Source organism: Watersipora subatra, chromosome 4, assembly GCF_963576615.1.
Source record: "Watersipora subatra chromosome 4, tzWatSuba1.1, whole genome shotgun sequence".
Classification (NCBI taxonomy): domain Eukaryota; kingdom Metazoa; phylum Bryozoa; class Gymnolaemata; order Cheilostomatida; family Watersiporidae; genus Watersipora; species Watersipora subatra.
The window spans coordinates 4,856,876-4,884,821 of NC_088711.1; the positions used below are offsets into that span (position 1 = coordinate 4,856,876).

Below are 27,946 nucleotides of genomic sequence, written 5' to 3' on the forward strand. Positions count from 1 at the left end.
TACAGCTACAACATGAGTTAGGGTTTACACTAATTGAGTTTGAGCTAAAACAGTAAGTATCAGAGACACCAGAAACACATAGAAACAGTAGGTATCAGAGAAACATACCACAAACTCATAGAAACAGTACGTATCAGAGATACGTATCACAGACTTATAGAAGCAGTAAGTATCTGAAACACCGCATGCATGCAACAGTAAGTATCAGCTACACATACCATAAGCACATAGAAACAGTATCAAAGAAATAATAATGTGATACTAAAATATTGCAATTAAATATGGAATATATCACTTTTCAGAACGCGAATGTTTTTTATATGAAAAGAAATGTTGGTGCACATTTCTTCTGGTACTTGAGAATCATTAGCAAAGCTCATAACATGTAGTGCTACATGTATCTCTGTAATATATGGATGATTTGCATAAAGTACATGCCTTGGCCACACGTTTATGTTGTCTTTTTGTCTGTAGTTAGGTGGATCCACCACAGTCTAGCATAATATTATTGTTTCAGGCTTCTGAAGCGATGTCGCTAAAATCTGCGTTTGTTATTGGGTACACGGGAGCTACGGGTAAAGAGTTGGTAAAAGAACTAGCAAAATCCAAACGCTTTGAGCGGGTGACTCTGATAGGACGACGTAAGGTGGAGTATGATGATGCTGAACTTCAAAAGTTCGTGAGTACGCTTAGTATATTTAGAAGTCCTTAGAGTAAGTTCCATAGAGATGCACGGGTGTTTTGGAGTTCCTTTTATTGTTGCTTACTGCTCCGGTAGTATCTGTATATCTCATGAGTCTCACCGATATCGTCTTAAAAAGCATTCTTAGTATGAAATTTCAGGATTTTTTTTCAGATTTCAATTTACCCGGCCTCAACTCAATTAAATAAGACAATATCTTAAGTTTTTAGTTATTTTTGTTCCTAATTAAATTGATCAATAGTAGAAGTGTATTACTAACCACATACATGTATGTACATGTAGTTATCTTTGATTCAAAGTCCATCAAGTTTAAAACTCGTGATTTCTTGCTCTCATACAACTTGTTTATCTATATAAATCTCCATGTCTGTTTCTCTTTTGTCCCTGTGTGTAGTTATTGCGATTAAAATTTAGCGATGAAAAACCCGCGTGGCACTGGATTTCAACTTGTGACATTCAAATTGGGAGTCTGCAAACAAGTGCTCGTAACCACGACACTAAGTCTGCAAACAAGTGCTCGTAACCACGACACTAAGGAGTCTGCAAACAAGTGCTCGTAACCACGACGCTAAGGAGTCTGCAAACAAGCGCTCGTAACCACGGCGCTAAGTCTGCAAACAAGTGCTCATAACCACGACGCTAAGTCTGCAAACAAGTGCTCATAACCACGATGCTAAGGAGTCTGCAAACAAGTGCTCGTAACCACGACGCTAATCAAGTGCTCGTAACCACGACGCTAAGTCTGCAAACAAGTGCTCATAACCACGATGCTAAGGAGTCTGCAAACAAGTGCTCGTAACCACGACGCTAATCAAGTGCTCGTAACCACGATGCTAAGTCTGCAAACAAGTGCTCATAACCACGATGCTAAGGAGTCTGCAAACAAGTGCTCGTAACCACGACGCTAATCAAGTGCTCGTAACCACGACGCTAAGTCTGCAAACAAGTGCTCGTAACCACGACGCTAAGCCATTTTCATTTTCAATGCTGTTAAATATCCTTATCATGATTGCACTAAATATGTCTTTATTTTTACTTAATATTAACTTTTACATTCATTTTTAGCATTCATTTAAAAGCTTATTTTTTACCTTTACCCCTTATCTATTTTTTTTAATTTGTAGTTTTCAAATGTACCATTTCAATTTCAAATGTGCCATTACATTTCTATTTTTTTCGGCTCTTTGCGTTTGTACCAGTATCGAGAGGTACCAGTATCGAGAGGTACCAGTATCGAGAGGTACCAGTATCGAGAGGTACCAGTATCGAGAGGTACCAGTATCGAGAGGTACCAGTATCGAGAGGTACCAGTATCGTTTATTCAAAGTTTTGACAGATAGCTTCTTCTGCAACAGTAACCTTCTTATACACACACTTCTATGTTCTTAGTGTTATTATTAATTCAATGTTTTCATGATTTTTATTTTGTTTTCTTTGTTTGTATCAATTGTATCAGTACCAAATCATTTTTGATTGTAGCAAAACACACTATCTATCCGTTATTTGCTAATCATGTCACATTTAAACACCTTAACAGATATTTTACTTTTTCTCTAAATTTATTTGAACTGCACAAAAGACTTTATCATTTTATGAAGTCTAAAAGTTACAGTGGTAAATGTTGTATATGCTAAATAAAAAGAAATTTTCTGTGCAAGAACTTTTATTACATCTAGTATGTTATGAAAATTACCACTTTGTAAATTTCCATTTTAACTGTCTTGAAAATATGAAGCCAGCTGATTTTATCTAAAACTATATTCCCCATAGGAATGTATTAGGTACAGCATATTCGTCTGACGGTTTATCAGACTTCTTTATCTAGCAAATAGTGGACCAAGATTAGACAAATCCAAGTGTTGTTTCAGCCCAAATTTCACCAGTCTTCATAGCATGGTAGAAGCTGGTTTGAAAATACTTGGATCACTCACAACAGTCTTTCTTCAGTTTCCTGCAATGGACTGGCATCATTATATGCAGTGCATTATTTTGATCTCTAGGAGCAGAGAGTCATCGACTATGAGAAACTTAAAGATTTAGCAGGAGAGTTTTCAGGTTTTGATGTTGGGTTTTGCTGTCTTGGGACCACGAGGAAAGAGGCTGGCTCAGCTGTAAGTGCTCTTCAATCTACTTAAGAAAACTCACAGCATAATAAACCTAACATGCATAGGTTGTGGCCATTCAGGCAGCTTTTCTCATTGATCTGGCTAACAATGCAAAAGTCTATCTATACAGAAGATGTTTAATTTGAAGCATTCACATTTCTAGGTCACAAAGTCACTGGAAATATCCTTAGCTGTGATAAATCTATCTTATGTCAAAACTAGTTTAGTTAGACAACCTTGGATAAATAATTAATTGGCTGATATTCTACTTGCCTACTTACAAATTGCAACTGAAATAAAGGAGAATGGAAGAAGCTGCATCTTATCTCATTGCTCACTGGAGGTCACGCCCCTCCCTGAGTGATGTATCATAGTGCCCAAGCAAGCATTAGTGTGATAAAACAGTTGCCAAACTTTCAGTGTTAGCAATATTATCAAGGTAATCGTAACCTGCAGTGCCAACAGTCTGGGTGTGTGGCTAAACAAAGCCTCACTAAGGTGAATGTTGTAGTTGCCCCTGGCTGCTAAATCTTGACTGAATAGCTGTACATTATTCTTATCATAAGAGGAAGGTAGGCGACCTTACTAGGTATTATTATGGTTAGAGGAGAGTAGGGGGACCTTACTAGGTACTCTTGTGGTTAGAGGAGAGTGGGTGACCTTACTAGGTACTCTTATGGTTAGAGGAGAGTAGGTGACCTTACTAGGTATTCTTATGGTTAGAGGAGAGTGAGTGACCTTACTAGGTATTTTTATGGTTAGAGGAGACTAAGTGACCTTACTAGGTACTCTTATGGTTAGGGGAGAGTAGGTGGCCTTACTATGTATTCTTATGGTTAGAGGAGAGTAGGGAGACCTTACTAGGTATTCTTATGGTTAGAGGAGGGTAGGTGACCTTACTATGTATTCTTATCGTTAGAGGAGAGTAGGTGACCTTACTAGGTATTCTTATGGTTAGAGGAGAGTGGGTGACCTTACTATCTATTCTTATGGTTAGAGGAAAGTAGGTGACCTTACTAGGTATTCTTATGGTTAGAGGAGAGTGGGGGACCTTACTATCTATTCTTATGGTTAGAGGAAAGTAGGTGACCTTACTAGGTATTTTTATGGTTAGAGGAGGTAGGTGACCATATTAGGTACCCTTATGGTTAGAGGAGAGTAGGGGGACCTTACTAGGTATTCTTATGGTTAGAGGAGGGTAGGTGGCCTTACTAGGTACTCTTATGGTTAGATGAGATAGGTACTCTTATGGTTAGAGGAGGGTAGGTGACCTTACTATGTATTCCTAAGGTTAGAGGAGGATAGGTGACCTTACTATGTATTCTTATGGTTTGAGGAGAGTAGGTGACCTTACTAGGTATTCTTGTGGTTAGAGGAGGGTAGGTGACCTTACTATGTATTCTTATAGTTTGAGGAGGGTAGGTGACCTTACTAGGTATTCTTATGGTTAGGGTAGAGTAGGTGACCTTAGTAGGTATTCTTATGATGAGAGGAGAGTAGGTGGCCTTGCTATGTTAATTTCTGTTATTTAGGAAGCTTTTCGGCATGTCGACTATGACTACGTCCATCAGATCGGCCTCAACTGTAAGGAAGGCGGTACCAAACATTTCCATTTAGTTTCTTCTGCAGGAGCTGATGCGAATAGCAGCTTTCTCTATCCTCAAGTTAAGGTTGGTGTCAATTGTGATATCCACACAAATTCATTACCAGCACGCATTAACTCTACGCGTTATCACTACGCGTTATCTCGACTCATTCTCACTACACCCTATCCTTACGTTACGCATTATCTCAAGGGGTAGTGAGCAAGGTGTTATCCTAAGGCGTAGTGAGCAAAGCCTTATCCCAAGTTATTCCTACACACCATTACTACCCGGTATTCCTGCGCTTTATCGCTACTATTTTTCCTTTACCCTTTTGCAGGCGTAGCGACATTTTTGTCGTTTTGCGATACTGACTTTAGTGGGTAGAGCGATTATTATGTCGCCACATGAACGTTTTTTATAAATTGATTTCTGGTTAGCTAATTGCTTTTTTTATTTAATTTTTTACCAATAGTAAACTACAGTAGATTGGTCTCAGTTAGCAACAAAAAATAAGCCGTTTTGAAAAGAAAAATCGATCGCTTTTGCAATACTAAATGAATGAAAAATCCGAAATGAAACGTATTTAAATAAATTTGTGAATTCTGTTTGTAGCTTGTTTCTGCTTTTGTTCTTGCTTTCTGAATGTTTTCATAGAATGCAAAAAAACTTTCTTTTACTGTCATGGCGTCCTCCAAATGCAATAGGCAAACACAAGGCTATAGAGGAACAAGAATAAGCTCACGGTGTCAAGACTGCGGTGTAGGGCTCTGCAAGGGCAAATGCTTCCGAAAGCACCATAGCTAGAGAAACAGTTAAATGAAGAATTGACTTGAAACATGTGTATTTGTATTTACCTGTATCATAAAAACATAATACACGTATACAATATCATAAATAAGAGTGTACCAATGATTTTTTCTTTTATTCAATTTCTGAACAATTAATTTGCTCATGAGGTCTCAAATAGCCCAAAAAACTCGCCTGCGAAAGGGTTAAAACCGTAAGTTTAGTTTCTTCTCCAGGTACATGCAACAGATTTTTCTTTTTTAATAATTTTATTGGATCAAATTTTCCCTCATGCATATTTCTTCAATATGCTAGCAGTAAGCTCGGCTTTGTCCCAGATTTCTTCTATTTTCAATCAGTATACGTGCAGATTTTCAATTCAGATTGCAACATTGCTTGCACAACAACGCTTCGTGAACACATTGAGGACAATTGTCCTTTGAAGCTGAAATATATCTTCCATAGGGTTTCCTACTCACAACTGCATTTACATAATGAGATGAGTTAGTAGCCAGCAATACTCATTTATGAAATAGTGTAACTAGTAGCAGTACAGGGTTAAGTAATGGTGTAAATAACTAATAACTGGGCCGGTTCTTAAATTAGTAGAAATCTGTCTCTCATTGCGCATTTTCCTATAAAATATAATTGACCATAATCACTCGCATAAAGTGCTTTAATGTTTTATAATTGCTCCATGGACACTGTGCCACATTAATATCTCACTTGCATGGAGTTACCTAGATATTTGTTCTTTATATATAACCTCCTATTTTGTATGTCTTAGATGCATTTCTCTTTTTTAGGGACAAATAGAGAGCGCATTGGCTGACATGCAGTTTGAGAGGTTATCTATATACAGACCTAGGTTAGTAGTTTGTGAAGAGTTACCTTCTCCTCAGTTTGAGTATTTTGAAGGGATAACTTCTCAATGTTGCTACTTCTTACATATATTTAGCCTTAGCCTCAGAACTTGGGTTGTTATTATGGTTAGAGGTGCCTCATAACTTGGCAAGTTATTAAAAATAAGCTCTGTCCAATCATGTCAGCTGTCATCAATTCTATCCTTGACATTTTTTAGAATGCTGAAGCGAAGTGATGCTGCTCGAGCTGGTGAAAAGTTTTTCTACTGCTTAGTCAAACCAATAGAGTTAATTAGCCCAGCGACAGTGGTCACGCCTTGTGATCTCCTCTCACGAGCTATGATTGTTAATTGTGACACCACACCAACAGCTTCATCTGAGATCGTGTTCAACGCACAAATCTTTGAATTAGACAAGGCAGGAAAGGCCACATCAAAACCAGGAATATAAGATGCCATTTGGGAGGAGGCAGGGTTCATCGTGCCATATATATATTTTTTTAGTTTATGTATTGATTCTATTACCTTTTGCCAAAAGGGCCGAGTAGAGATGCCCAACCCCTTTGCTACTTGAGTTCTTCTTCAGCATGCCAGTTCTTTTCCTACCACATTTCCATGCACCAGTCTTCTTTAAAGTTTTTGTAGGTTTTTTATTGGTTTCGAGGACAAAATTATTCTAATTTATGTAAGCTTGCGATTGGAAACAAACACTGTGTTTGTTTCCTAAATATTTTGCAGCTTTTATGTAGCAGAATTTTGAACATCACAGGGTACCTACGGTTATCACATTCCCGCCATCCTCGTCATCTCCCTACACGACTTTCTTAAAATTTGTGATGCTTGATATTCATGTTTTGTATCTGTGCACATGACCTCGCTGTAGGTGCTCGCAAAAGAGATCGTAGTCTGGACCAAAGGCTAGCCGCTGCAGAATTTGCTTATCATAATTTTTTCACTAGAAATTAACATCATGTTTCCCTCCTACTAGCAACTCGGATTCCTCTTCAACTGCTGATAGAATACGTACCTTCCGCTTGTCGCACGCTGTAAAACCAAATGCCATTGGTCTACTTGTCTTGTGAGCCAAGTCTCTGATCGGCGCGTGATGTGACAATATGTGCATCTATAGTCCAGCAGTTACCTGTGATAGTTCCCTTGATTACTGCTGCTGATTATCCTGATTTTTGTTCCTACCGGTTGTTTTGTGTGCTGCAGGTAATTTTGATTTTATACGCAAGGTTCAATCTCTGTACACTCATCTATAGCAGCTCCAGTTCTATATCATTGTTAGATTTTTTAAAATCAAACGTACAATCAAAAATGCAAAATTATTTATTAATAAAAATATACCCGAAATGTTGCATTAGAGCCAGGAAGCGTTTGCAGGTGTGCTATCATTAGGCGCGCCATCATTAAACTTATATCTAAGGATGTATTAGTTAACCTCAATTTTAAACTATCCAACTATTGACTGCTAGTCAGTGTCTGGTTTGCACTGTAGGCGTTTGTTACAGTTCAGCCTCACTCTCTAAGCACTTGTTTGGAATCACAACAAAACAAGTAGTACAACAAATATAGATTATAAAAAGTTAGCAAGTGTTCCAAACAGGGTATGTCAACGACTTGTCCTGATGCTCATTGTAAAAGGTTATAGTTTGACTCAGTGTGTCTGGAACTTCTTCATATTGTCGGAGAGGTCCATAGCCTGGGCCGTATTCTCCATAGCAGTGATAAAAGCCTACGTTCGGTTTATATCCTGTCTGTCGCTTGATTTGGTCTTCCCTCAAGACTGCTTTAAGTGTTGGAGATGTTTGAATTGTGCTTACCTTTCCACCAGGTCCAACAATTCTAAAAGATTGTATAAATTAGTTTTATACAAAATATTTTCTTTCAAGCCTACATTGGCTTTGTATAATGCTCGTTGAACATAGATCAACGTCATACATAATGCTTCAAACATGCAGCTTTTTGAAAGTATGTACATTTAATAAACATTTACTTGGTGAAAACCTTTTCAATGAAGAGTAGGCATATGTTCCAGTGCATACTGAAAAGCAATGACGGATATGATGAAGAAAAACATTGAACTGTATTTAAATACAAAATTATATGCAATGTAATTTCAAGAAAATATTCCCATGAAGTTGGCAAAACTAACGGCGATGTCATCTTTACCATTTGCTAATCTAGCGATTAGCACAAACTTGATTACAAGTCCGTATACCATCCACCTGGACAGCGCCATCAATAATGCTGTAAAATGTCAAGTTTACTTCTATCAAAAGCTTGTTTTAGCGATTGCATAGCATTTACAGAACATCTCTCTTCAACCATCGCCGTATTAGACAGCTGCAGGAGGTTGTATATACACTTATAGTCGAGAGATAAAGGAACAGTTTGATACTTACCGTAACATGCTATGGCACCGGTTCAATTCTAGAATATACTGATAGGACCATATCTAAAAGTACAATGAAGTGACATACGTACGAGACCATGCCAGACACCTGCACAAGTAGACATAGTACGTACATGGGTAGGTAAAAGCTAGACACCTGAGAATAGCTGAGAGCAAGCGCATATAACAAACCGAGTGTGCAGTAGATGACAAGGATTCTGTATGTAACTAAGTACATGTATGATTAATTTCTTTGATTTACAAGTATTCGCAACAAACAAGAAAACGATTTTGCTGATCAAACTCATCATGAAGAAGTTAGTACATGAATGTGCAGTAATGTGTTCAAGCTGAAATACCAAGAGTTACAATATGTCGTCCAATAATGGTGGAGATTCCAAAATCATGCGATAGCTAGATATTTTATTGCTGCTATCCCGCGCCTTAGTTGTCTTTGTTTAAAAAATTAGTAGTTTTTGAATATTATTAAAACAGCTGATTTGCATGGATGACAGAGGGTCACGAGGTAAAAACAGCTAAAGCAACATCATTCCTGAGTTATCTGCTCTTACTGAATTAGCTCGGACGCTTCTTTATCTTTAGCTAATGCTTCCTGGGCATTTGCTGTTGAGTAGAGGGCCATTGGAGAGTTGAACTGAAGGTGTGCCGCAGACTTGCTTCCATGAAACAGTTGAAAATATTCGCCATTTAACCTGACTTCCACAGTTTCTCTAAGCATCTAATTACTATTAATATGAACTGTGGCTAACAGGCTTGTACCAGTGAATACTGTAGAAAAGTACAAACTGATAAAGGAACTAGGTCAAACATAGGCTTTTATTTCATGAGGTCGCAAGTTACATGAAATCGTTTCTCGCTAATCTAATAAGCCTGTTTTATCGAAATAAGTTACATGGGAGTTGTTCACCCATAAGACCTATCTGCATAGAGTACTAATGGATTGCATCAAAGTCCAACTTACCCAGCTTGACTCTGGCTTGAAGCACTGACAACCTGAGGAGATCCTGCATGGCCAGCGTAGAATGGGGAAGGTTGCTGACCTAAAACAATTTGCGCAGCTGCTTTTGTAAGGTCTCTGTCGAGAAGCCATTTAATGACATCCATCCACCAGTAAGATATATAAAGGCAAGAAGAGGAAGCTATTATTATATAAGAAACAATGCGTACAGCTCGCATTTAGTTTAGCTGACATACTCATGAGTTTGCATTCTTATGCATTATTCTGCTGGCTACAGGGTGGCTGAATTGAATGCATATGAATCGCTTTTATATTGGTAGTTGCCGAGTAGTTTACTTGTTAGTGCAGCTGGCATTGCTGCTCTTCACAACCAAGTTTTATTAAGAAAAAAATGAGGATCTATCAATGATTTACCCTCTTGTAGCAAAACAAAATACAGGCTACATTGCGAAACACTTATAATATTATAATTAAGAATACTGTATACTACGGAGTAGTCCTACACTAGAGACTTGTACCCAGTTGTTTAGTAGATGACTACATGATTTCGCTGACTGGCTGGTACTAAGCATCATTTGAAAAACGAAGTTGAAATGTGCCTGTAAATAATTTTGTGAAAAGTACTTCTTTAGACTTAACAGATTCATTAGGCGCGTCTCACATAATAGACAGATGTCCCTCTATGTCTATGTCCCTATGCCTTGCTAATATTAGTAGGATTTGATCAAAATGTTGTTTGACTAGTTTCAGCATAAAATGTAGATATAAAACTTTCAGGAGACTACTAATGTATCTGAGCAGCCAAGGTAGTCCTTATTTTCAGTAAGCCACCATGGTTCTTCAGAAACACTGGTGTTGTTGGTGAAGGTAGAGAGAAATGTATCAACTTGAATCAGCTGCTTGTTAACAACTAGTCAAGTCATTTCTGCTCTGTGTGTACAATGTACTGTAGGCCTAGCACCACATAGATTAGTCTGTGCATGGAGACAAAAAATAATTTAAAATGTTCTATGCTCGACCTCCCTAATTATTATATCAATATATGCCTGAAACCTAATGAAACACATTTTATTGTTAATGCTTCGAGACAGCGGGTCATGCACATGTTTGCCATGTGTCACTTTACAAGCGATGGGAGACATGCGGGTATGGCTACATATATCAGCATACATATATAGTTGGCACTCACTACTTGCTGGGGAAGAGGGGTATAACATCTGGTTCATTGATGGGGATCTCATCTCTATTCGGGCTGTCCTCTGACTACAAACTGGAGCCGAGTCTGCTCTTGTCCACACTGAGTTGGACTTCGAGCTATAGCTTGACCTTCTGTTTAAGGTAGTGCAGCGACGTTCACGAGAAAAGAGCATCTCTTCACTCCCATTTGTCACATGCCCATCACTCGAATGCTGCTTCGAAAGAGTAGGTCTTGATGTGAAGTTACGAGGCAAGGAGTTGTGAGTTATCATCACTTCCGCATAGCTCCGCCTTCTTCTTGGCTGGTTATCAACACTGTTCATGGACAAGCTGTTGTCGCAGGTAAGTGGTTGCGAACTAGTCTGGTAGGCCGGTTGATAGTTACCGTCGGGTATGTAGGTCGCCTTCTGCGGAGAGTGAGGCGAGTTGCTCGTGATGATCACCTTGGTTGGGCTCTCTACCATTGTAGGGATGTGCAGCGGCAATGGAGGTCTGCTTTTGACAGCATCTCTTGATGGTTTTATATGCTGCCACGAAGTTGAAGACTCGTTGTTAACATTGCGAACAGCGACTTCCTGGTAAGGAGAAGCCGAGAGTTGTCTGCTCGGTACTCTCATAGAGTTGTGCCTTATTCTTTGCGGCTCTGTTTTTTGTTCCTGAGAAGGGTCGTGGCTTACTTTAGACATTTGGTGTGTCGGCTTTTGTGTAGAGCTTCTGACATTCACAGTGTGCGTAGGCTGGGAATTATGAGTAGAGTCTGCTCTACTCTGAGGGCTGAAAAAAGGGGTTCCAACTGGTTTTTTGAAAGACATCGGTGGTTTCTTACTAACCTGTGGTGAAGGCGGCCTTCTAAGAACATTTCTGGCTGGCCGCGGATGCATTTGATTGTTTGGCACACTTTCTCTCTCCTCCTTTTGTTTATCAACAAAAACTTTTCGAATATCATTGTAGCTCGGAAAATTTTCATCCATATCCGGATCTTCTCTGACATTTTTAACTTGATTGTTGTTTGAGTCCAAGGGCTGGTGATATACGGCAGCTGGTGAAGGTTGACCAAGTTGCTGGTGTTGGGGCTGTTCATTATACACCTGCTTTTGCTGCTCAGCATGGTAAAAGTGCTGCTTTTCAGTGCACTCATAAGGAGCCTGCTGCATCAAATGATTTTGGTTGGTATCAAAATTTTGGGAGCAAGCTGGGGTTTGCTGAAAAGACATTGAACTGAAAGGTGCGGGTGAGCGGTTATAGGTAGGTTGAGACACAGGGCTGTTAGGGTAGGGACCTTTATCATTACCTTTCTCAGCATAGTTTGTAGCAAACTGTGTCCAAGGCCGATACATTTTGCTAAAATGTGAAGAAAACCTGTTAGTTCTTCCTCCTCACCAGTCTCACCTCAAAAACAGAGAGAGTTGTCCTCTCTACTTGTTCTCATTACTTGCAGCATGATTACTGAAGGCTGACATAGGCTTCTAAGTCTATTATAAACGCAGTACAGTAACACAAAGAATGACCAGTTCATGAACTCTGACGGTGTATATAAGCCGATATCACTAGAATAGCAGCTGATGTAATTAAATGGCACGTAGCGATATTTTAGCCCATTTTTCCAAATCCGCGGTTAAAACAATATTCTCAAAATTACAATGATTTTTGAAAGCGTTGTACATTTCCCAAATTTTGAAATTTACATACTGTATAAGTAGTCTAAACTGTCACTATTAGTATAATTACTATTGTTAATGTTTGATTATTGTTATTATTATTATTATTATTATTATTATTATTATTATTCTTAGTGTTTTATTATTAGTCTAGGTTCTTAGTCTAGGTTATATAGTAGTAAAACCACTTTCTGAAGCATTGAAATTATCTTGTCCAAAGTAAACACTGAATTCAAAAAGCTTTTTGTAACTGCTTTCTCATTTTAGTAAACCCTACCAGTACCTAAAACATAAAACAGTATTATTGTACAAATACATGGATAGTAACAGAAACATGTATCTTTGCACCATTTGTACAAAATTCAAAATATTTTGATATATCCTTACAATTTTTTTGACATTGGTAAAATTTTGAGTAGAAAAATGGAAAAAAATTACTCTATAGCTTTTTTGTTGGTCTCAGCCTAAATTAACTCTAAAGAATATCTAATAGTTTATCAAAAATATGAGTTATATTTACAATTTTAACTAATATGAGCTTCCTTAGGATACCTAATAGATTCACTTGTTTCATGCAAGGCATAGTAGAGGGCTGTTCACAGTAACATCACTGAGCTTATGTTTTCATCTTAAACTTCAATAAAATTGATACCAATAGTTTCTTATTATTTCTTGAAATTTACAAAGACTTAAGGTCAAGGTTTCAATAAACACAAGTTATTAGTAAAACAGCATTGTAGAAACAAAAGTAAAGTCTTTAAAGTTGTTTCCCTTTAAATAAAGATTTGATGTAGGTAGGCGTTGTTTATTGTCACGATGGCGCACATACTCACTCACAGGAAACACAGAGCAACGGAATTAATTATTTGAAGCTATATGTTTCCAAGTTAATCATAAAGAAGTCATTATGTATATCTGTGACTGAGCAGAACTAGTCAAGGTGAAAACCAGTGAATTACTCAGATAATAGATAAGGCAAGGGAAAACAATCTTACAACATACAAACAATATCTATACTAGAGCTGTTGCTTTACTACGACTGTAATGAGATCATTTTTACGAAAAATGTTACAACTTTTGAGCAACAGAAGATAACAATTATTGGTGCAAGTAGCCTTACTTGCATGGTGTACTAGAGTAATTTAGTATGTACATTCCTGTGGTCACTGTCAAGGTATCTAGTGTACGGCGTGTCTAAGCAGGTAAAATCTGCAACACTGGTAATTTCATTCAATCTCATTTTACATACAATAATAACAAATATGTATTTTATGTAACGGAAAATGATTCTAACAAACCTGTATGCAGAAGCAATGAGCTTATCCACAGAGCACTTCAACAGTGGACGACTCCCTCGAAGCTCTGCGAGTGGGAGTAGAAACTATCTCCAGTTTACACTGCTCGCACCTTAATTGCTTCCTTAATTGTGAGACCTGCGGTCTAAAAACTTAAACCGTGTAATTGGCTGGGCACTTCCAGATTTCTAGCACCCGTCCCACCTAAATGTTAAGTGATCCTAGAAAGAAAGGAGGCTGTGAAAGTTCCCGTACTGAAGGCTAAATGCTCATCAATATGATGAGCATTAGGGATTGTTTCTTAAAAATAGTGTAACAATTAGACCACGCAGGCATTCCTTTCTGGGCTATAAACTGTCTCTATACACGTTTAGTGTACAAGTGACACTAGACTTGCAGACACGAGCTATTTTTTAGACAAATCATAAAACATTTTGCAAAAACATTCGACAAAATTTCACATTAAATCATAAAACTCTCACACTTCCTCTCCGCGCCTTCCCTACTCTCCGCGCCTTCTCTACTCTCCGCGCCTTCCCTACTCTCCGCGCCTTCCTTATTCTCCGCGCCTTCCCTACTCTCCGCGCCTTCCTTATTCTCCGCGCCTTCCCTACTCTCCGCGCCTTCCCTACTCTCCGCGCCTTCTCTACTCTCCGCGCCTTCCCTACTCTCCGCGCCTTCCCTACTCTCCGCGCCTTCCCTACTCTCCGCGCCTTCCCTACTCTCCGCGCCTTCCCTACTCTCCGCGCCTTCCCTACTCTCCGCGCCTTCCCTACTCTCCGCGCCTTCCCTACTCTCCGCGCCTTCCCTACTCTCCGCGCCTTCCTTATTCTCCGCGCCTTCCCTACTCTCCGCGCCTTCCCTACTCTCCGGGCCTTCCCTACTCTCCGCGCCTTCCCTACTCTCCGCGCCTTCCCTACTCTCCGTGCCTTTCCTACTCTCCGCGCCTTCCCTACTCTCCGCGCCTTCCCTACTCTCCGCGCCTTCCCTACTCTCCGCGCCTTCCCTACTCTCCGCGCCTTCCCTATTCTCCGCGCCTTCCCTACTCTCCGCGCCTTCCCTACTCTCCGCGCCTTCCCTACTCTCCGCGCCTTCCCTACTCTCCGCGCCTTCCCTATTCTCCGCGCCTTCCCTACTCTCTCACTGCTTTCTGACACAGTAAAACAATGAGCTGAGTTTTAATAAACCTGTCACTACTGCTGCCTTGATTTTATGGCTGCCTATAACATATGGTTATACCTGAGAGCAAGTACTGATGTATGATCGTACTGATTGCCTCATTCCTGTCAGCTCTCGATAATACTTGGTGAACACCTGCTTCAAATCACTTCCTTTGTCACCTAATGTGCAACATGCTGTATGCTTTGATATATCTATGTTTTTCTAATTATTGTTCAAGGCAACTCCATATGTCTTTTATGTGATGAAGTTTTTAAAAGTTTTACTGTATACACCATCACTAGATGTTTCTGCTGCTTTCGGCATCATCAGGTAGTCTCCAACACCCTCCAATCGCCTCCCAACCCCTCTAACCGCTTCTAACACTATTTAGTTGTCTTCAACATCGTCCTTCCTGTACTCTATGCTGTCCCAAATGGCACTATAGGAATGTATCAAATATACCACCTAGAGCCACAATCAGTGATTAATTGATTAAGTCAAAATTGGCTTGAAGCAGTAGGAGTGAATGAGACAACCAGGGAAGATGCTGCAGGTAGCAGGTCTTTATATCCTACTAGAGTCTTATTGTTCCTGCATCAGACCGCATTGAGACGCTGACCGACCTGCATGGATAAGACTTCGTAGAGGTAAGAAATAATTTATATTAATCTAAAATATTGTTTACCGGTGTTTAGTTTCACAATTTTTAAAATTGTCAATTTAGACAAAAAAACCTTAGATATATTTGATCCAGCATCACCAGAAGAGAGCCAACAAGGCAAAGAAAAGCTCCACCCGTCTCTTTATTTCAACACACTGGTTAGTGTGGTCAGCTTATGTTCCTGTCAGTGCAAACTGGTGGACCAATGATGCATTTCAGTGAAGCAGCCATAGATAGTGAGAGCTATAGGATGTTGTAGTCAGTATGGCTCTACTATGAGCGATTCCATATGAACATGTTTCATATATGCAGCAAAATATTTCACTTAATTGACTTCCTGACTCGGAATAAACAAGACAAATGTGATTACCCACCAGCTGTCTTACACTCGCATTAGATTTATTGCAAGTATATAAAAACTATGAAACAAAAATGCTATAATCAATAGTCTAAGCTGGTGCACCTGGTTGGTGTCGAACACTAGATAGCGATGAGGCAGCACTATATGTCCTGATTCTTTGAACTGTAAGCTATTAATACAAATTACCTGTTGATCTGCCAGCTGTTTTTTTTGTACACAAAACGAAATATTTACTGCTTGTTTAAAATAAGGTTCCTGTTTGAGATGTTACACCAGTAGCAATTTTTGAGCTTCTCCGTGTCCTGTTAGGTGCTAAATAATTACGGATACATTCCCTTGCTGCTGTAGAGAATGCATAGCAAACATTACTGGTGTCTAGTTACAGTTGATCACAGTCAACATTGATGTATAACAGTTAAGTTGTATCCTACACACAGCGCCTGGCAAACAACCCGAGTCAACTTGCTTCAAGTTATGACAGCCTTCATACCTCTCTTGTCAAACAAAATATTTCTGTTTGTGGAGTTTAAAAGGCTTTAGGTTGCAGCAAAATGGAGTTATAAGACGGACAAACTGAGGAATGATATAGCCCACAGTGCGGTAAGGTATGGCAAAAATGCTGGTGGTCTATGAGTAATCTAAGAGACTTTGAACTGTTAAGCGATTAGGAATGGATGTGACGCCCTGCTGACAGCGATGAAACTGCTGGGCGGGGCTGTTAAATTGTGTCATAGCAATGCGCTGCGTCAGCTAGTTAGAATTATATAAGCTGGTAGCTTATATTTTGAGGTTTGTATTAACGTCGCAAGTATCAGCACCGAGCAGCAGTCTCTGCCATTCTGTTTTTCTCTCTCCAGAAGAAAGAACGCGGAAAGAGGAAGCATCAGAGAAGCAGCGATCTACTCATCCCGTTAGCTTGAACTGAAGATTGCTGCAATTGCGAGGAATTTATTAATTGCCAGTCTAATTAGTGACTGCTCTATTCAGACAGGTATGCGGATGAACGTTTTATATTTACTTACACTCCTCCAGGTTTTCCTTCCGCTAGAATTTAATGCAGTAAATCTGGCATAGTTTTAGTCGGCGATGACTGTAAGTTACTTCAATGTGTGCACAGCGCGGGCAGCTGGAAATAGATGTACCTTATACTTGTCTCTTTGACTGCGAGTTTGCCACTCCTGGCTTTTTAGTTTTTTTAGCTACATGCTCCTAGTAAAAACCAAAAGCCTGGTCACAGAGAATCAACACTGTAGCTCTTCACTAGGCCTGTCAAAATGAGCGCTGTGCAGGAGAGGGGGAAAGGATATGGGGGTGGGGGGTTGTAAAAAGGCCTAGTGAGCTAATGACAGCTACTCACATAAAAAGACAATTTATTATTTGTCATCTTACATCACTTCCCTATGTGACCTTAGTGACCTCTACACATAGTTGCCTTTTTGGGCAGAGCCACTATTCCTCGGCTCCCCCAATTATACTGCCAGTACATGAAAGGGAGTTTGTACTACTGGAAGTATAGTAGATTCCTTTCTTTTATGGTTTAGAGAACTGCAGACAAACTGCACATTTTAATGTTTCGTGTGGTTTTCATGCATGTGTATTTGAAAATTCATTCTTACTCAGCAGGGTATGCATTCTACTGATAAGCCCAAAGTGCGCCAGTTGCTGCGTCACATTTCAACTACAGACAACTCCAACAGTGAAGCATCTCGCAGTTCATTGTCTATTAGAGATAATCATAACAGAGGAACTACCAACACACAAAGAGCTCATTATGTACAGGTACTTGTAATTTCCTGAAGAGAGGTTGTTAGTATTGAACTTTGTAAAGCTGATCCTTGGCACATTCACTAAGTTTAATTGCTATGCACTGTGTGCAGCACAGCAGGGGAAGCAGTTTGCAGTCCCACAATGAAGTTTACACACTGTAACGTCATAGTAGAGAAACCCAGGAGCTCTTCACCAAATGACTAGTGATCACTTGTTATAGAAAGCTCAGGTAGTCGCTTGGTGAACCCATTAATAATTGGCCATTACTAGACACAAGATTAACAAATGATTCCTCATTTTTATTAGAAAAAAGTCAACTCGTTGTATTACACTATTGTAGTTTTGTGCTGCTTGTTAAAACTACAATGCCAAACATTGCTCAATTGAAACATCCAGGAAATAAATCGCGATTGTCTCTATTTTTCATAAATTATGCTCTGTTTTTTAAAGTCTCTGGACTGTATTAGCCTAGATAGTACATATTATTAGCCCTGGTAGTACTTATTATTAACTCTGGTAGTACTTATTATTAACCCTGGTAGTACTTATTATTAGCCCTGGTAGTACTTATTATTAACCCTGGTAGTACTTATTATTAACCCTGGTAGTACTTATTATTAACCCTGGTAGTACTTATTATTAACCCTGGTAGTACTTATTATTAACCCTAGTAGTACATATTATTAACCTTGGTAGTACTTATTATTAACCCTGGTAGTACTTATTATTAACCCTGGTAGTACTTATTATTAACCCTAGTAGTACATATTATTAACCTTGGTAGTACTTATTATTAACCCTAGTAGTACTTATTATTAACCCTGGTAGTACTTATTATTAGCCCTGGTAATACTTATTATTAACCCTGGTAGTACTTATTATTAACCCTGGTAGTACATATTATTAACCCTGGTAGCACTTATTACAGTGTTACTGTAACCAAATTGTTAGTTGCGGTATTTCCACAATAACAGAGCAAAAGAGCTGCAGGAAATTTTATATCTGACAAAAATTTTAAAACTAAAGCTAACACAAAATTTCTCGAGCAATGAATACTTATGGCAGGTACTTTATATATCGACCACAATAAAAAGCAATCAGCTATTTCTATTCAAGCATCGCAAGAAAGTTGTTCGCCAGTGATTGGCAGCGATTGACAGCGATTGCTCGAAATTAGCTAGCAACCGATCAGTGTCTCTCACCAGCATACCTCTGTGTTAGCCATGAGAACTATGGATTAAGGGAGATTTATTCAAATAGTCATTAGAGCTGAGGGTGAGCTGAAACAGTGTACTATAAAGTGTTAAAACATGAACAAAGCAGTGCTAACTGACCATAGCTAATCAGATTACAGTATCTAACCACCTGCTATGCGGCTTCAATCTGTAAGACGTAACATAAAATGACAGTTTGATTAGTTTTTGCTGCCAGGAGCCTACAGCGCTCTTAGATATATGATAATCTGTAAATTCATTTCAGTTTAGACTGAGTCTAGTCGGGTTTCTGCTATTATTGTAGCGTAAAACTTTCACGCAAGGTTAGATAAGCCGTACTCTAGCTTTTAGGCCAAAAGATTAAAGATAAGTAAATATTTTACTGAGCAAAATATTAGAACTTATATTATATAACTCATAACTTATATTTACTGTTACTGTTATATTTACTGTCGAATGTTACTTATATTTCACAATGGCACACTTACTCGCACACAGGAAACACAGAGCAACGAAATTGATTATTTGTGGCTTTATGTTTTCAAGTTGATTATAAAGAAGTCATTATGTATATCTATGACTGAGCAGAACGACTCAAGGTGAAGACTAGTCCATGAATTACTCATATAATAGATATTGCAATTGAAAACCGTCTTACAACATACAAAAATATCTATACTAAAGCTGTTGCTTTACTGGGACTGTAATGGGATCATTTTTACTAAAATATTACAGCCCTTGTGCAACAGAAGACAACAATTATTTTTGGCTTTTTTCACGCAAAACCTTTTGGGTAATCGTATAAAATGACCTTCACTTTCTTTCCAAGAAAATGGTCCCAGCTGAAGGAGTTTGATCCCAACTAAAGCTAAGATTACTTGATCCTCTTACTGACTAGAATCTCATGCTAGCTGTAGATAGCTTTAATGTTTTGGATGGACTTGTCAGCCCTGCCAAAGTCAAGGGCAAACACAACTGTGTATATCATTGACTCTCATCCAGTTTGCTTTTAAAAAATCATATGACAAGCAGTTGAGCTTTTGATATTTTCAACAGAGCATGTTGTGACACGCTTTCCTTTGTAGTCACTAGAGGGTGCCTACAAGTCTCAGTACAGCTGTCCACCCCCTTCAGTGAATAACACACCAGCATATACATGTAGTACTGATATGAAAAAAGATGTAGCAGCCTATGTGCTGCAACCGGATGGAACAATGGCCGCTGTCAGGTACAGAACAATAATATCCTTCTGAAGCTTGGCTGGCCAGACTCATCTGGAGCTATTACTACTAGCTACTACTAGTAAACAGAACATGGCTTGTAATCTGCCGGCTTAGTAACAGTAAATGGGTGGCTATATACACTGACGGAATGTGTCATCTGCGTAGCCAAAGCGATGGGAACGAATTGACTAAAGGTTGTCCAGTTGACTAAAAGTTGTCTGTATATCGTGTCTAAACTAACATTTTGGTCTACATAAATAAAGAAACTGATTCAGTGGGTGTTTGAGAAAGTTCATAATGCCGCTTCAATTTTGTTCATTTTCAGCACAAGCTGTTTTCATAGTAGATTTATTCTTGAGTGATGACAGGACTTCACACAACCGCTATTCATTCAGGATAAACACAGGTGTTATTTTGAACTGTCCACGAAACATTTATGATTTTTTTAGATTAACTCTGCTGAAACCGAAATTATGTTTTCTGATTTAATTACGTTTTTAACCCGAAATCTTTCTTGCACTTGGCAGATATTTAGCATCTTGGCAGATATTTAGCATCAATGTGTTGCACTTTTTACTTGGGCGAAAAATGTGCAACGCAAATAGCTGCGCAAACATGTTCATTGTCACCAAGTGTTGATGAGCGAAATTATGTAATGAAAATGTTGCCCATACTTGAATAACTGGAATGGAAACTCCAGCAACACTGTCCTCCCTTGCTCATTACTAAGAAGAAGTCTGATTGGACAATCTACTTGTCAACGTGATGCATTGCTTAGTAGCTGCATGTGTGTAACCCATACGTGTCTCTGTCTTTAGTTTGGTCTTGACACAAATATTTTGATTATATGTGAAGTTTCAGAGGGAACATTTTCTAATCATTCAGTGATTACAAACTTTGATTATTTCCTGAGTTTTGAAAATGAAAACAGAAAAGATTGACGCTCAAATTTTGAGCAAATCAGTTTTCATTTTTGTGTGTTTTGATAAAAAAGCAGAAAGACCATTAACAGAAATATCACTCTAAAAATATCACGTGTGAGGCCTCTCTAATCTTCGATGTCATAATATTTCCAATACAGCGTAGATACGAATTTGAAAGGGTAGATACTAGAATCACTTACATGTACATCTAATAGTTTAACTAAGATATCTCGTTGTTTATACACAATATTATTCATGGTTTCCCAAGTATTTCCATGAGACCTCACTTCCTAACAGTAGCGTACTGACTAGCGGGTGCTGGGAGTCTTCTCTATACTCATCTGCTTTAGTTCAACTGTAACTTTTGGGGGTAACTTGATTAGCAAGCCTATATTTCAACTTGCTCGTTAGTGAGGCAACATTATAATTAGGTTATACACATCCGTGTGTGATTGTGATGCAATGCTTCCTGTGTTTGGTTAGTGTCTTCCAGTCTATTCTAGGCTGAAATAATCATGCTTACGGTATATTATACATAACATACCATTGCAGGAGATTCGAATGCAAGGCAGCGTATTATTTCCTAATTCAGTATAGCAGGGTATATCATCTTTCAGAACATTATGTAATATGACTGTAGTGGTTAAGAGAGGCAGCAGACTGATGTTGCCTCCTCATACATGATACCAATTTAACTCTTTGAAGCCATTTTAGACCAGCAAATAAGACCATACAGGCTGTTGGTTATACAGCATGTACTTTACATGAAGACTTCTATTTATGCTTGTTTCTAGAGTCTGCCCTACATTGAAGATTGGTATTAGATTACTCTTGGCTTTTTATTCCTACACGATAAAACTCGGGTTATAGCAAACAAGTGCGAGGAACTCTTTCCAAAAAAGCTCATTAAAAATATTAAAATTTTAACCATTTTAGCAGTTTAAACACAGCTTAAATTAAAACAATAGAATGAGTTTTCAAGAAAACAAAAAATGAGTTTTATTCAAAAAATAAATAAGAATGTTTTTCAATAAAATGAAAAAATGAATTTTTTTAATAACTGTTTTTGGTTTGATTTTAATTTTGTTGTTCCAGAATGTTTCAGAGTGTGTGAATAAACAAAAAGTATAGTAGTTGTATTTATTCTTTAACTACTTGCAACTCGTATAAAAGTCTATAAAAGTCTATAAAAGTCTATAAAAGTCTATAAAAGTCTATAAAAGTCTATAAAAGTCTATAAAAGTCTATAAAAGTCTATAAAAGTCTATAAAAAGTGCTATAGCTTTAAGAGTTGTGACCTACATCTCTGTTACAGCACTCATACTTGAATAACATGTTATGACAATTATTATAAAACTGATACAATATCAGTTAGTATCAACTTATAACAAGATGACTCATCTGGTCTGTCAGTTGGAGTCTGAGTGGAACCTATCTTGTCATTCAGTATTCTGTATTAGTTTAGTATTTCCATACAGACAGGCAGCTTTACTGATTGAAGGTCTACTCGCTGGTGACATCAGTAGCTAGGTGACTAGTATGGATAGCGGTACAATTTGTGATGGCTTTGAACATTTAAATTAGAAAACTTACTCCTTTACCATCTTTGTAGCAAAAAATAGATTAAACTAAAAAACTATTTCACTGCACTAACACTACTAAGATATCTTGTTTCAGACTACCCTTATATTGGTATATAAAACATAGTACAATAATACTATTAATTATTTAATTATTGCTCTCTGTCAACTCTTTGTTAATTCTCTGCTTTACCGCTTGTCTAGTCTACTCTTCCAACTCATCTAGTATTCTGTTATTTTCGTTCTAATAACAATCTCCTTCCATGTATAATATAGTTTGTACAACTATGCATATGCATAAGCCTGACCAATCTATGCTTAATAAAAGATTGCAGCTTATCTTTACTTGTATAATACATTTAGCTTCTTATAACAGTCGGAATATGTTGTTCCTTGCAGCACAATTACATAAAAATCTAGTATTATGGTATTTATTTGAACTTTTCAACCATGTTTTATTTTCAATACATTCTTGGGCGTCGCTGCTTAATTTAGAGTCATTTTCTCTGCAAAGAAGGGACAACTCCAAAGATATTTATGGGTTAGGTGACTCAGTTGTATCAGTGACTGTCATGTATTGCGCTATTGTTTTCCTTTACAACCATAGCACTAATTTAGCTGAAATAATAAATAGCCACATCAACATGCTTTGAAGAGTAAACCAAAATTAAAACTGGTTGATGGCCTGTTCAGCGCAGCCGTGAATTATAATGTTATGCTGCTAAGCGCTTCCATCACCCACCTTGGCAAGACAATTCTCTTAAAGTCACAGATATCTGTATAATTACTAGCTGTTATTCGTCTGTCTGTTCACGTTTTTTTCAAAAAACAATCTTTATTCTTTGATTGGCACAATTATTCTGAGACCTTGCTATGTGGTTGATTGGTTTACTTGCGACACAGTATAAAAAGCTGGTCATGGGTTCAAGTCTCATGTTGACCAAAATTTTAGAAATTTTATTAATTATAGAATTTTGTATAAAATCTTGTGATTGTATGAAAGCTGGCAATTTTAAAACATCTATATTATTACAAGCATTATAATGAAAGCTGAGAGGTAGCTAGCATTCAGCTTGCTGAATATTATTAGTAGGTGATGCTTTAACGTAGTCATCTGGGAGTTGTCTTATCACCAATACTCGATAGTGGTTATTTTCTCTTTTTTCAGAGTTTTCCAGTAATAATATAAGCTGTAAGTACAAACTTCCAAAATGTTAACAAAATAAATAGTTTTCTAGAAGTTCAAAGAATGTATCCAGTTGTGTCACTCAATTGTATTTTTTAATGTGTCTTTGCTGCCGGCAGATGGGATGACAAGAGTGCTTTGGAGAACAATAGCGCTTTACTCGTGGCATTAAAGCAAGAGCAACAAGCCCAACTGCAGGGCCAAACTACGGGTCGGATACAAAACACCGGCAATTCAAAGGCTACTCTACCGGCTGACATGTTGAATTGGCTGGCTTCAGATGAGGACAGCTTCAGTAGTCAAAGTGATTCTAGCAAGGGTCGGTATTACTGTTGTCAACTGTTGATAACTCCAACTCATTTAAACTATTTCTAACACTGAATTGGTAACCTTCAATGACTTAATCCACTTTTATATATGTGCTCCGCTAAGGCATAATCTACGAGTTAGCCATAAAAATGCTTGACTTTTTAAATTTTTACATTAAAATTTATGAACAGAACAACGGACTAGCAATTTATACATTAAGGTCTCATGGCAGGGCTGTTGGCTCCACCTTTATAAACCGCTAACAAATTGAAACTTTGGAATATGGAATAGCTAATCACACAAAGAATGCTATTGCAAGCATTCAATGCAGTGTCTGCATGAATGAAGAGTCTAGATGAACTATTCCTAGATATTCAAGGTAAAGCTAGCAACAATCACATTGCATTTATCAAGTCTTGGCTGACGCCAGTTCATCTTTCAGTTAGTCCCTGCCCTTTTAATAGATTATAATATGCAAAATTACAACTGAGACACCTTTTTTACAAACAAATACACAAAAATTTGACTTACAACAAAAACTTTTGATATAATTTATTATTGAATGCGTAATTAAATTATGTGCTGACAAATATTCCTGGAGTTATCTCCTTATTTTAAAGACAAAATGCTTGGGTACTGAAAAGCTGTAGCCTTAGCCCAAATAGTCCCAAACCTGATACAAACATAAAGTTATAATTTAATGTATGAAATATAACCTTAATTAGTTGTGTATATGAAATAGAGAGCCCAACAGAGGTCAACAAAGGTCAACGCAAAGAGGCTAAATGGTATGAATGAAGAGAGAGAAAGACCAATCTGTGTAGTGTACATGTATAATAGTGCACCGTACAGTGTACGTGTATATCAGTATACATGTGATAGAGTAACTCAGCTGCCGTTCTGTCACTGTTTAATACTCAACAGATTAACTAACAGGGCCGTTGGCAACCCAACTATTGTTTTTCTTTTTGTATAGGAATGATCAAGAACAGTTGGGCCAGTTTCTATGGTTCTCATAGTTTTATAAAAGTTCACATGACAGCTTGTGAGATTTTTCTTTGTGAATATTGCAAAATGTCTTTGCTTTCTAGACACGCTAATTGCTGCCAATTCACAAGAGCATGCCTTCTCTCTACATCTACTGTCTCGCGCCATGCCACGCAGTTCAACTGCGCTAAAACTGTGGCCAGTGACTTACAGCTATAACAAGGCCGGCGCTGCAAGACCAGTCATTAAAACTATTTTATTTTAAACATAGTCTCTTTATCATAATAAATAGAAAACTTCACTTTATAAATTGTTTTAAAGGGAGGTCCAATGTTAGCAGCGGTCAGTTATCTGAAAGAGAGTTCGTCACACCATCTGCGCCCCTCCTCTCTCCCATTGTCAAGGACTGCAGCAGTGACCAGGACTGCAGCAGTGACACTACTCAATATTCTGGTAAAATTTATCTTACTAATTTTGTTACTAAAACCTAATTGTTATTTGCTGGAGTAACATCTCCCTAATTCTTCTTTATTATGCGAGTGCTTTAGTGACACGCATATACCTACAGAAGATATGCTACAGATGATGTAGTTACCTTATATGAGAGCGTGAGTTACCGTAAAACCTCTATTTTCCATTCCATGGGGATCTATTTTTTAACCCTCCTCATATAGTGGCGTTTAATTAGTGGTAACATTCAAATAGAGAGTGGCGCTGTATTTTTCTACTGGCTCGTCAGAATTTAGGGAAGCAAAATTTAACTCTTTTACGGGTGAAACGATTCTAATGTTGCCTATATTTTACACCCTCCTTTGGGTGAATCGACATTAATGCCATCTGCCTCAGCAATTTTGCTAAACCATTTTTCATTTACGTCAAAGCATCCGCCCAAGTTAAACAAGGGGCCACTTAGATTATAAAGTATTAGTATGGTGCTGTTATGAAATATTTCAACGGTATTGCTTTCAAAGTTTTAAAGAAACAACTGTGAAGCTTTGAAGTTAGAAAACAGACATAATGTTATTAATTTTTATAGACATTTTAAACATTTCAAAATTAGAATATGCTACAACAATGGCTGCTATTACGTCGGACTGTGTTCCTTAAGAATATTTTCATCACTCATCAAAACGCTTTACAGATTGTAAACCAGATTATAGACAAATCGGAAAACAATGGATATAATTTAGACCTTAGTAACTTTGAATCAGAGTGTAGTTCTGATGATTGGGGCGATCAATCTTCTCAGGTACATCGCCACTAAAATCATGGCAACCACTATAGAAATAACAAAAAAAATTAATTGTTATTGATTAAACCGAGTCATTATTAGTACTATTTTGTGGACATTTTTCTACTGGTCACTTTCTATTATGGGTTTGTAAAAACAAAGAATGTCAAAACGGCAGACAAATGGAGGTGGCGCTTGATTTAAGTTTGATGTTGTATTTTTCAACCTTCTCCCATAGTGGAGTTCTGTTCTATTAGAAGTGGCATTCATGTAAAGGTGACATTAAAAGATTTATCCGTATAACCGTTTTACCGTAAAAGGCTTTCATGGCACATTGTTTAACTTTTTGCTTTATTAAAACTATCATAGAGAATACACTCTGCACACAAATTAACTTTGAAAAAAAGGCGATACACTCAAAACTTTGTTTTGTAACAAGCAAAATAATAAACAGAATGGCTGCCTGGTTGAAAGACCAGATGAATGCTGAGAAGTTTAGAGGTAGAGAAGACAACTACAGGTTTTTATCTTAGAGGAAGAGGCTATGCTGCCGAGAAGCACAACTACCGATATGTTACTACTATTGCATGTACTTAACATTACAGGAGCTGAGGCAAGGCCAGGAGAAATTTGTAAACACCCGGCTAAAAGAAATAATATAAAGATCATATCTTCCTCATCTCTTGCAACTAAAAAAAATAATTCAAACAGACCTTCTGCTACATCTTCCTTACAGCTTCAATTTACACATCCTAACATCATCACAACAAGCTCTCACCAATATAGCAGCACACCGACAAGCTCTCACCATCTTGACAGCACCACGACAAGTTCTCTGCAGCATAGCAGCACAACGACAAGCTCTCGCCATGTTGACAGCACCGCGACAAGTTCTCCCCAATATAGCAGCACAACAGCAAGTTCTCGCCATCTTAACAGCACAACGACAAGCTCTCCGCAGCATAGCAGCACAACAGCAAGCTCTCGCCATCTTGACAGCACAACGACAAGCTCTCCGCAGCATAGCAGCACACTGACAAGCTCTCGTCAGTTTAACAGCACTTTGTCTAGCGGTCGCCAGCCCATGCAGGTAGCTAATCAAGTTCAAGAGAGTTTCTGGTCTCCTCAAGTCAGCGCAAGCCCTAATTTTGACAATCAGTCTAATGATGTTCGTCAACAGCAGAGACAGTTGTCGGTTGAGCGTGCGTCCCGACAACAGCTCAACTCAAAGGAGAGAAAAGACAACTCTGAAACATCTGTATGGGAGTATTTCAAAGGATATGATCGTTGCGCCACTTCTGATTTTTGATATGGTTCACAAGTAGTGATGGCATTCTGTAACCATACTGCATGACTTACTAGTATGAATGTAAATTGTGAAATGAATGAAGTCGGTAGCCTTGTTATTCTCTTCAACAGGCTGCTTGATATTAGACTAATTGTCAAGTTGCCCTGTTAACAGCTGTCATGGCCTTGGGTGGAATTTCAGAGAGTGCTTATTAATTGTACAACAAGCATAGCTTTTATTAAAAGTGTTTATGTGATGTCACCAACCTTAATATTTATTTATCTTTGACGCGTTGTCTCCTCATGTGACAGCTTCCACCATTCTTTCATATTTTTCTGCCTACTAAACAAAACTATGCCTGTATTTGGCTGCTTATTTTGATGATAAAACATTATTTAAACATGTTATAAAACAATTTAAATATGTAAAAAATAAATATAAAACAAATATAGAATTCAAGTACGAATATTCTTTAGTATACAAAGA

General features: G+C 38.0%; 4 protein-coding genes across 6 annotated transcripts; 2 read left to right on the forward strand and 2 right to left on the reverse strand.

Annotated features, from left to right (window-relative positions):
* The first annotated feature begins 529 nt into the window (after positions 1-529).
* Positions 530-7,206, forward strand: LOC137393405 (oxidoreductase HTATIP2-like). The gene is made up of 5 exons (XM_068079949.1): positions 530-679; positions 2,704-2,814; positions 4,341-4,478; positions 5,987-6,048; positions 6,262-7,206. The coding sequence occupies exons 1-5, from the start codon at positions 530-532 to the stop codon at positions 6,491-6,493; spliced, it is 693 nt and encodes a 230-aa protein (XP_067936050.1). The 3' UTR covers positions 6,494-7,206.
* A 150-nt stretch (positions 7,207-7,356) lies between these two features.
* On the reverse strand, positions 7,357-11,953 carry LOC137393848 (uncharacterized). The gene is made up of 4 exons (XM_068080558.1): positions 10,609-11,953; positions 9,423-9,501; positions 9,013-9,117; positions 7,357-7,890 (listed from the first exon to the last, which is right to left on the reverse strand). Exons 1-4 carry the CDS (start codon positions 11,951-11,953, stop codon positions 7,632-7,634), a joined length of 1,788 nt encoding a protein of 595 aa, XP_067936659.1. The 3' UTR covers positions 7,357-7,631.
* Positions 10,847-27,901, forward strand: LOC137393401 (uncharacterized). 3 transcript variants are annotated; one of them, XM_068079945.1, is made up of 7 exons: positions 10,847-10,958; positions 16,610-16,743; positions 17,373-17,531; positions 19,819-19,961; positions 23,765-23,964; positions 25,263-25,394; positions 26,778-27,901. In XM_068079945.1, the coding sequence occupies exons 3-7, from the start codon at positions 17,379-17,381 to the stop codon at positions 27,479-27,481; spliced, it is 1,332 nt and encodes a 443-aa protein (XP_067936046.1). In that variant the 5' UTR covers positions 10,847-10,958; positions 16,610-16,743; positions 17,373-17,378; the 3' UTR covers positions 27,482-27,901. The 3 variants fall into 3 exon arrangements, with proteins under 3 accessions (XP_067936046.1, XP_067936045.1, XP_067936047.1); XM_068079944.1 differs by lacking the exon at positions 10,847-10,958 and having other exon boundaries at positions 16,569-16,743; XM_068079946.1 differs by lacking the exon at positions 10,847-10,958 and having other exon boundaries at positions 16,569-16,743; positions 17,376-17,531.
* Positions 14,037-15,054, reverse strand: LOC137393849 (uncharacterized). The gene is made up of 2 exons (XM_068080559.1): positions 15,015-15,054; positions 14,037-14,719 (listed from the first exon to the last, which is right to left on the reverse strand). Exons 1-2 carry the CDS (start codon positions 15,052-15,054, stop codon positions 14,037-14,039), a joined length of 723 nt encoding a protein of 240 aa, XP_067936660.1.
* Positions 27,902-27,946: the final 45 nt, after the last annotated feature.

What these genes read in the sequence shown, in the direction of transcription:
- LOC137393405 (XM_068079949.1), top strand. Translation starts at nt 530, where the DNA reads ATGTCGCTAAAATCTGCGTTTGTTATTGGGTACACGGGAGCTACGGGT. An exon ending in ATGCTGAACTTCAAAAGTTC is followed by an intron (nt 680 to 2,703) that starts GTGAGTACGCTT and finishes TTTGATCTCTAG; the next exon opens with GAGCAGAGAGTCATCGACTA. An exon ending in TTATCTATATACAGACCTAG is followed by an intron (nt 6,049 to 6,261) that starts GTTAGTAGTTTG and finishes GACATTTTTTAG; the next exon opens with AATGCTGAAGCGAAGTGATG.
- LOC137393848 (XM_068080558.1), bottom strand. Translation starts at nt 11,953, where the DNA reads ATGTATCGGCCTTGGACACAGTTTGCTACAAACTATGCTGAGAAAGGT. An exon ending in CCCCTCTTCCCCAGCAAGTA is followed by an intron (nt 9,502 to 10,608) that starts GTGAGTGCCAAC and finishes AAATTGTTTTAG; the next exon opens with GTCAGCAACCTTCCCCATTC. An exon ending in TCAAGCCAGAGTCAAGCTGG is followed by an intron (nt 9,118 to 9,422) that starts GTAAGTTGGACT and finishes GTTTCATGGAAG; the next exon opens with CAAGTCTGCGGCACACCTTC.
- LOC137393849 (XM_068080559.1), bottom strand. Translation starts at nt 15,054, where the DNA reads ATGCCGAAAGCAGCAGAAACATCTAGTGATGGTGTATACA. An exon ending in ATCTAGTGATGGTGTATACA is followed by an intron (nt 14,720 to 15,014) that starts GTAAAACTTTTA and finishes TTACTGTGTCAG; the next exon opens with AAAGCAGTGAGAGAGTAGGG.
- LOC137393401 (XM_068079945.1), top strand. Translation starts at nt 17,379, where the DNA reads ATGCATTCTACTGATAAGCCCAAAGTGCGCCAGTTGCTGCGTCACATT. An exon ending in GGAACAATGGCCGCTGTCAG is followed by an intron (nt 19,962 to 23,764) that starts GTACAGAACAAT and finishes TGCTGCCGGCAG; the next exon opens with ATGGGATGACAAGAGTGCTT. An exon ending in TCAAAGTGATTCTAGCAAGG is followed by an intron (nt 23,965 to 25,262) that starts GTCGGTATTACT and finishes ATTGTTTTAAAG; the next exon opens with GGAGGTCCAATGTTAGCAGC.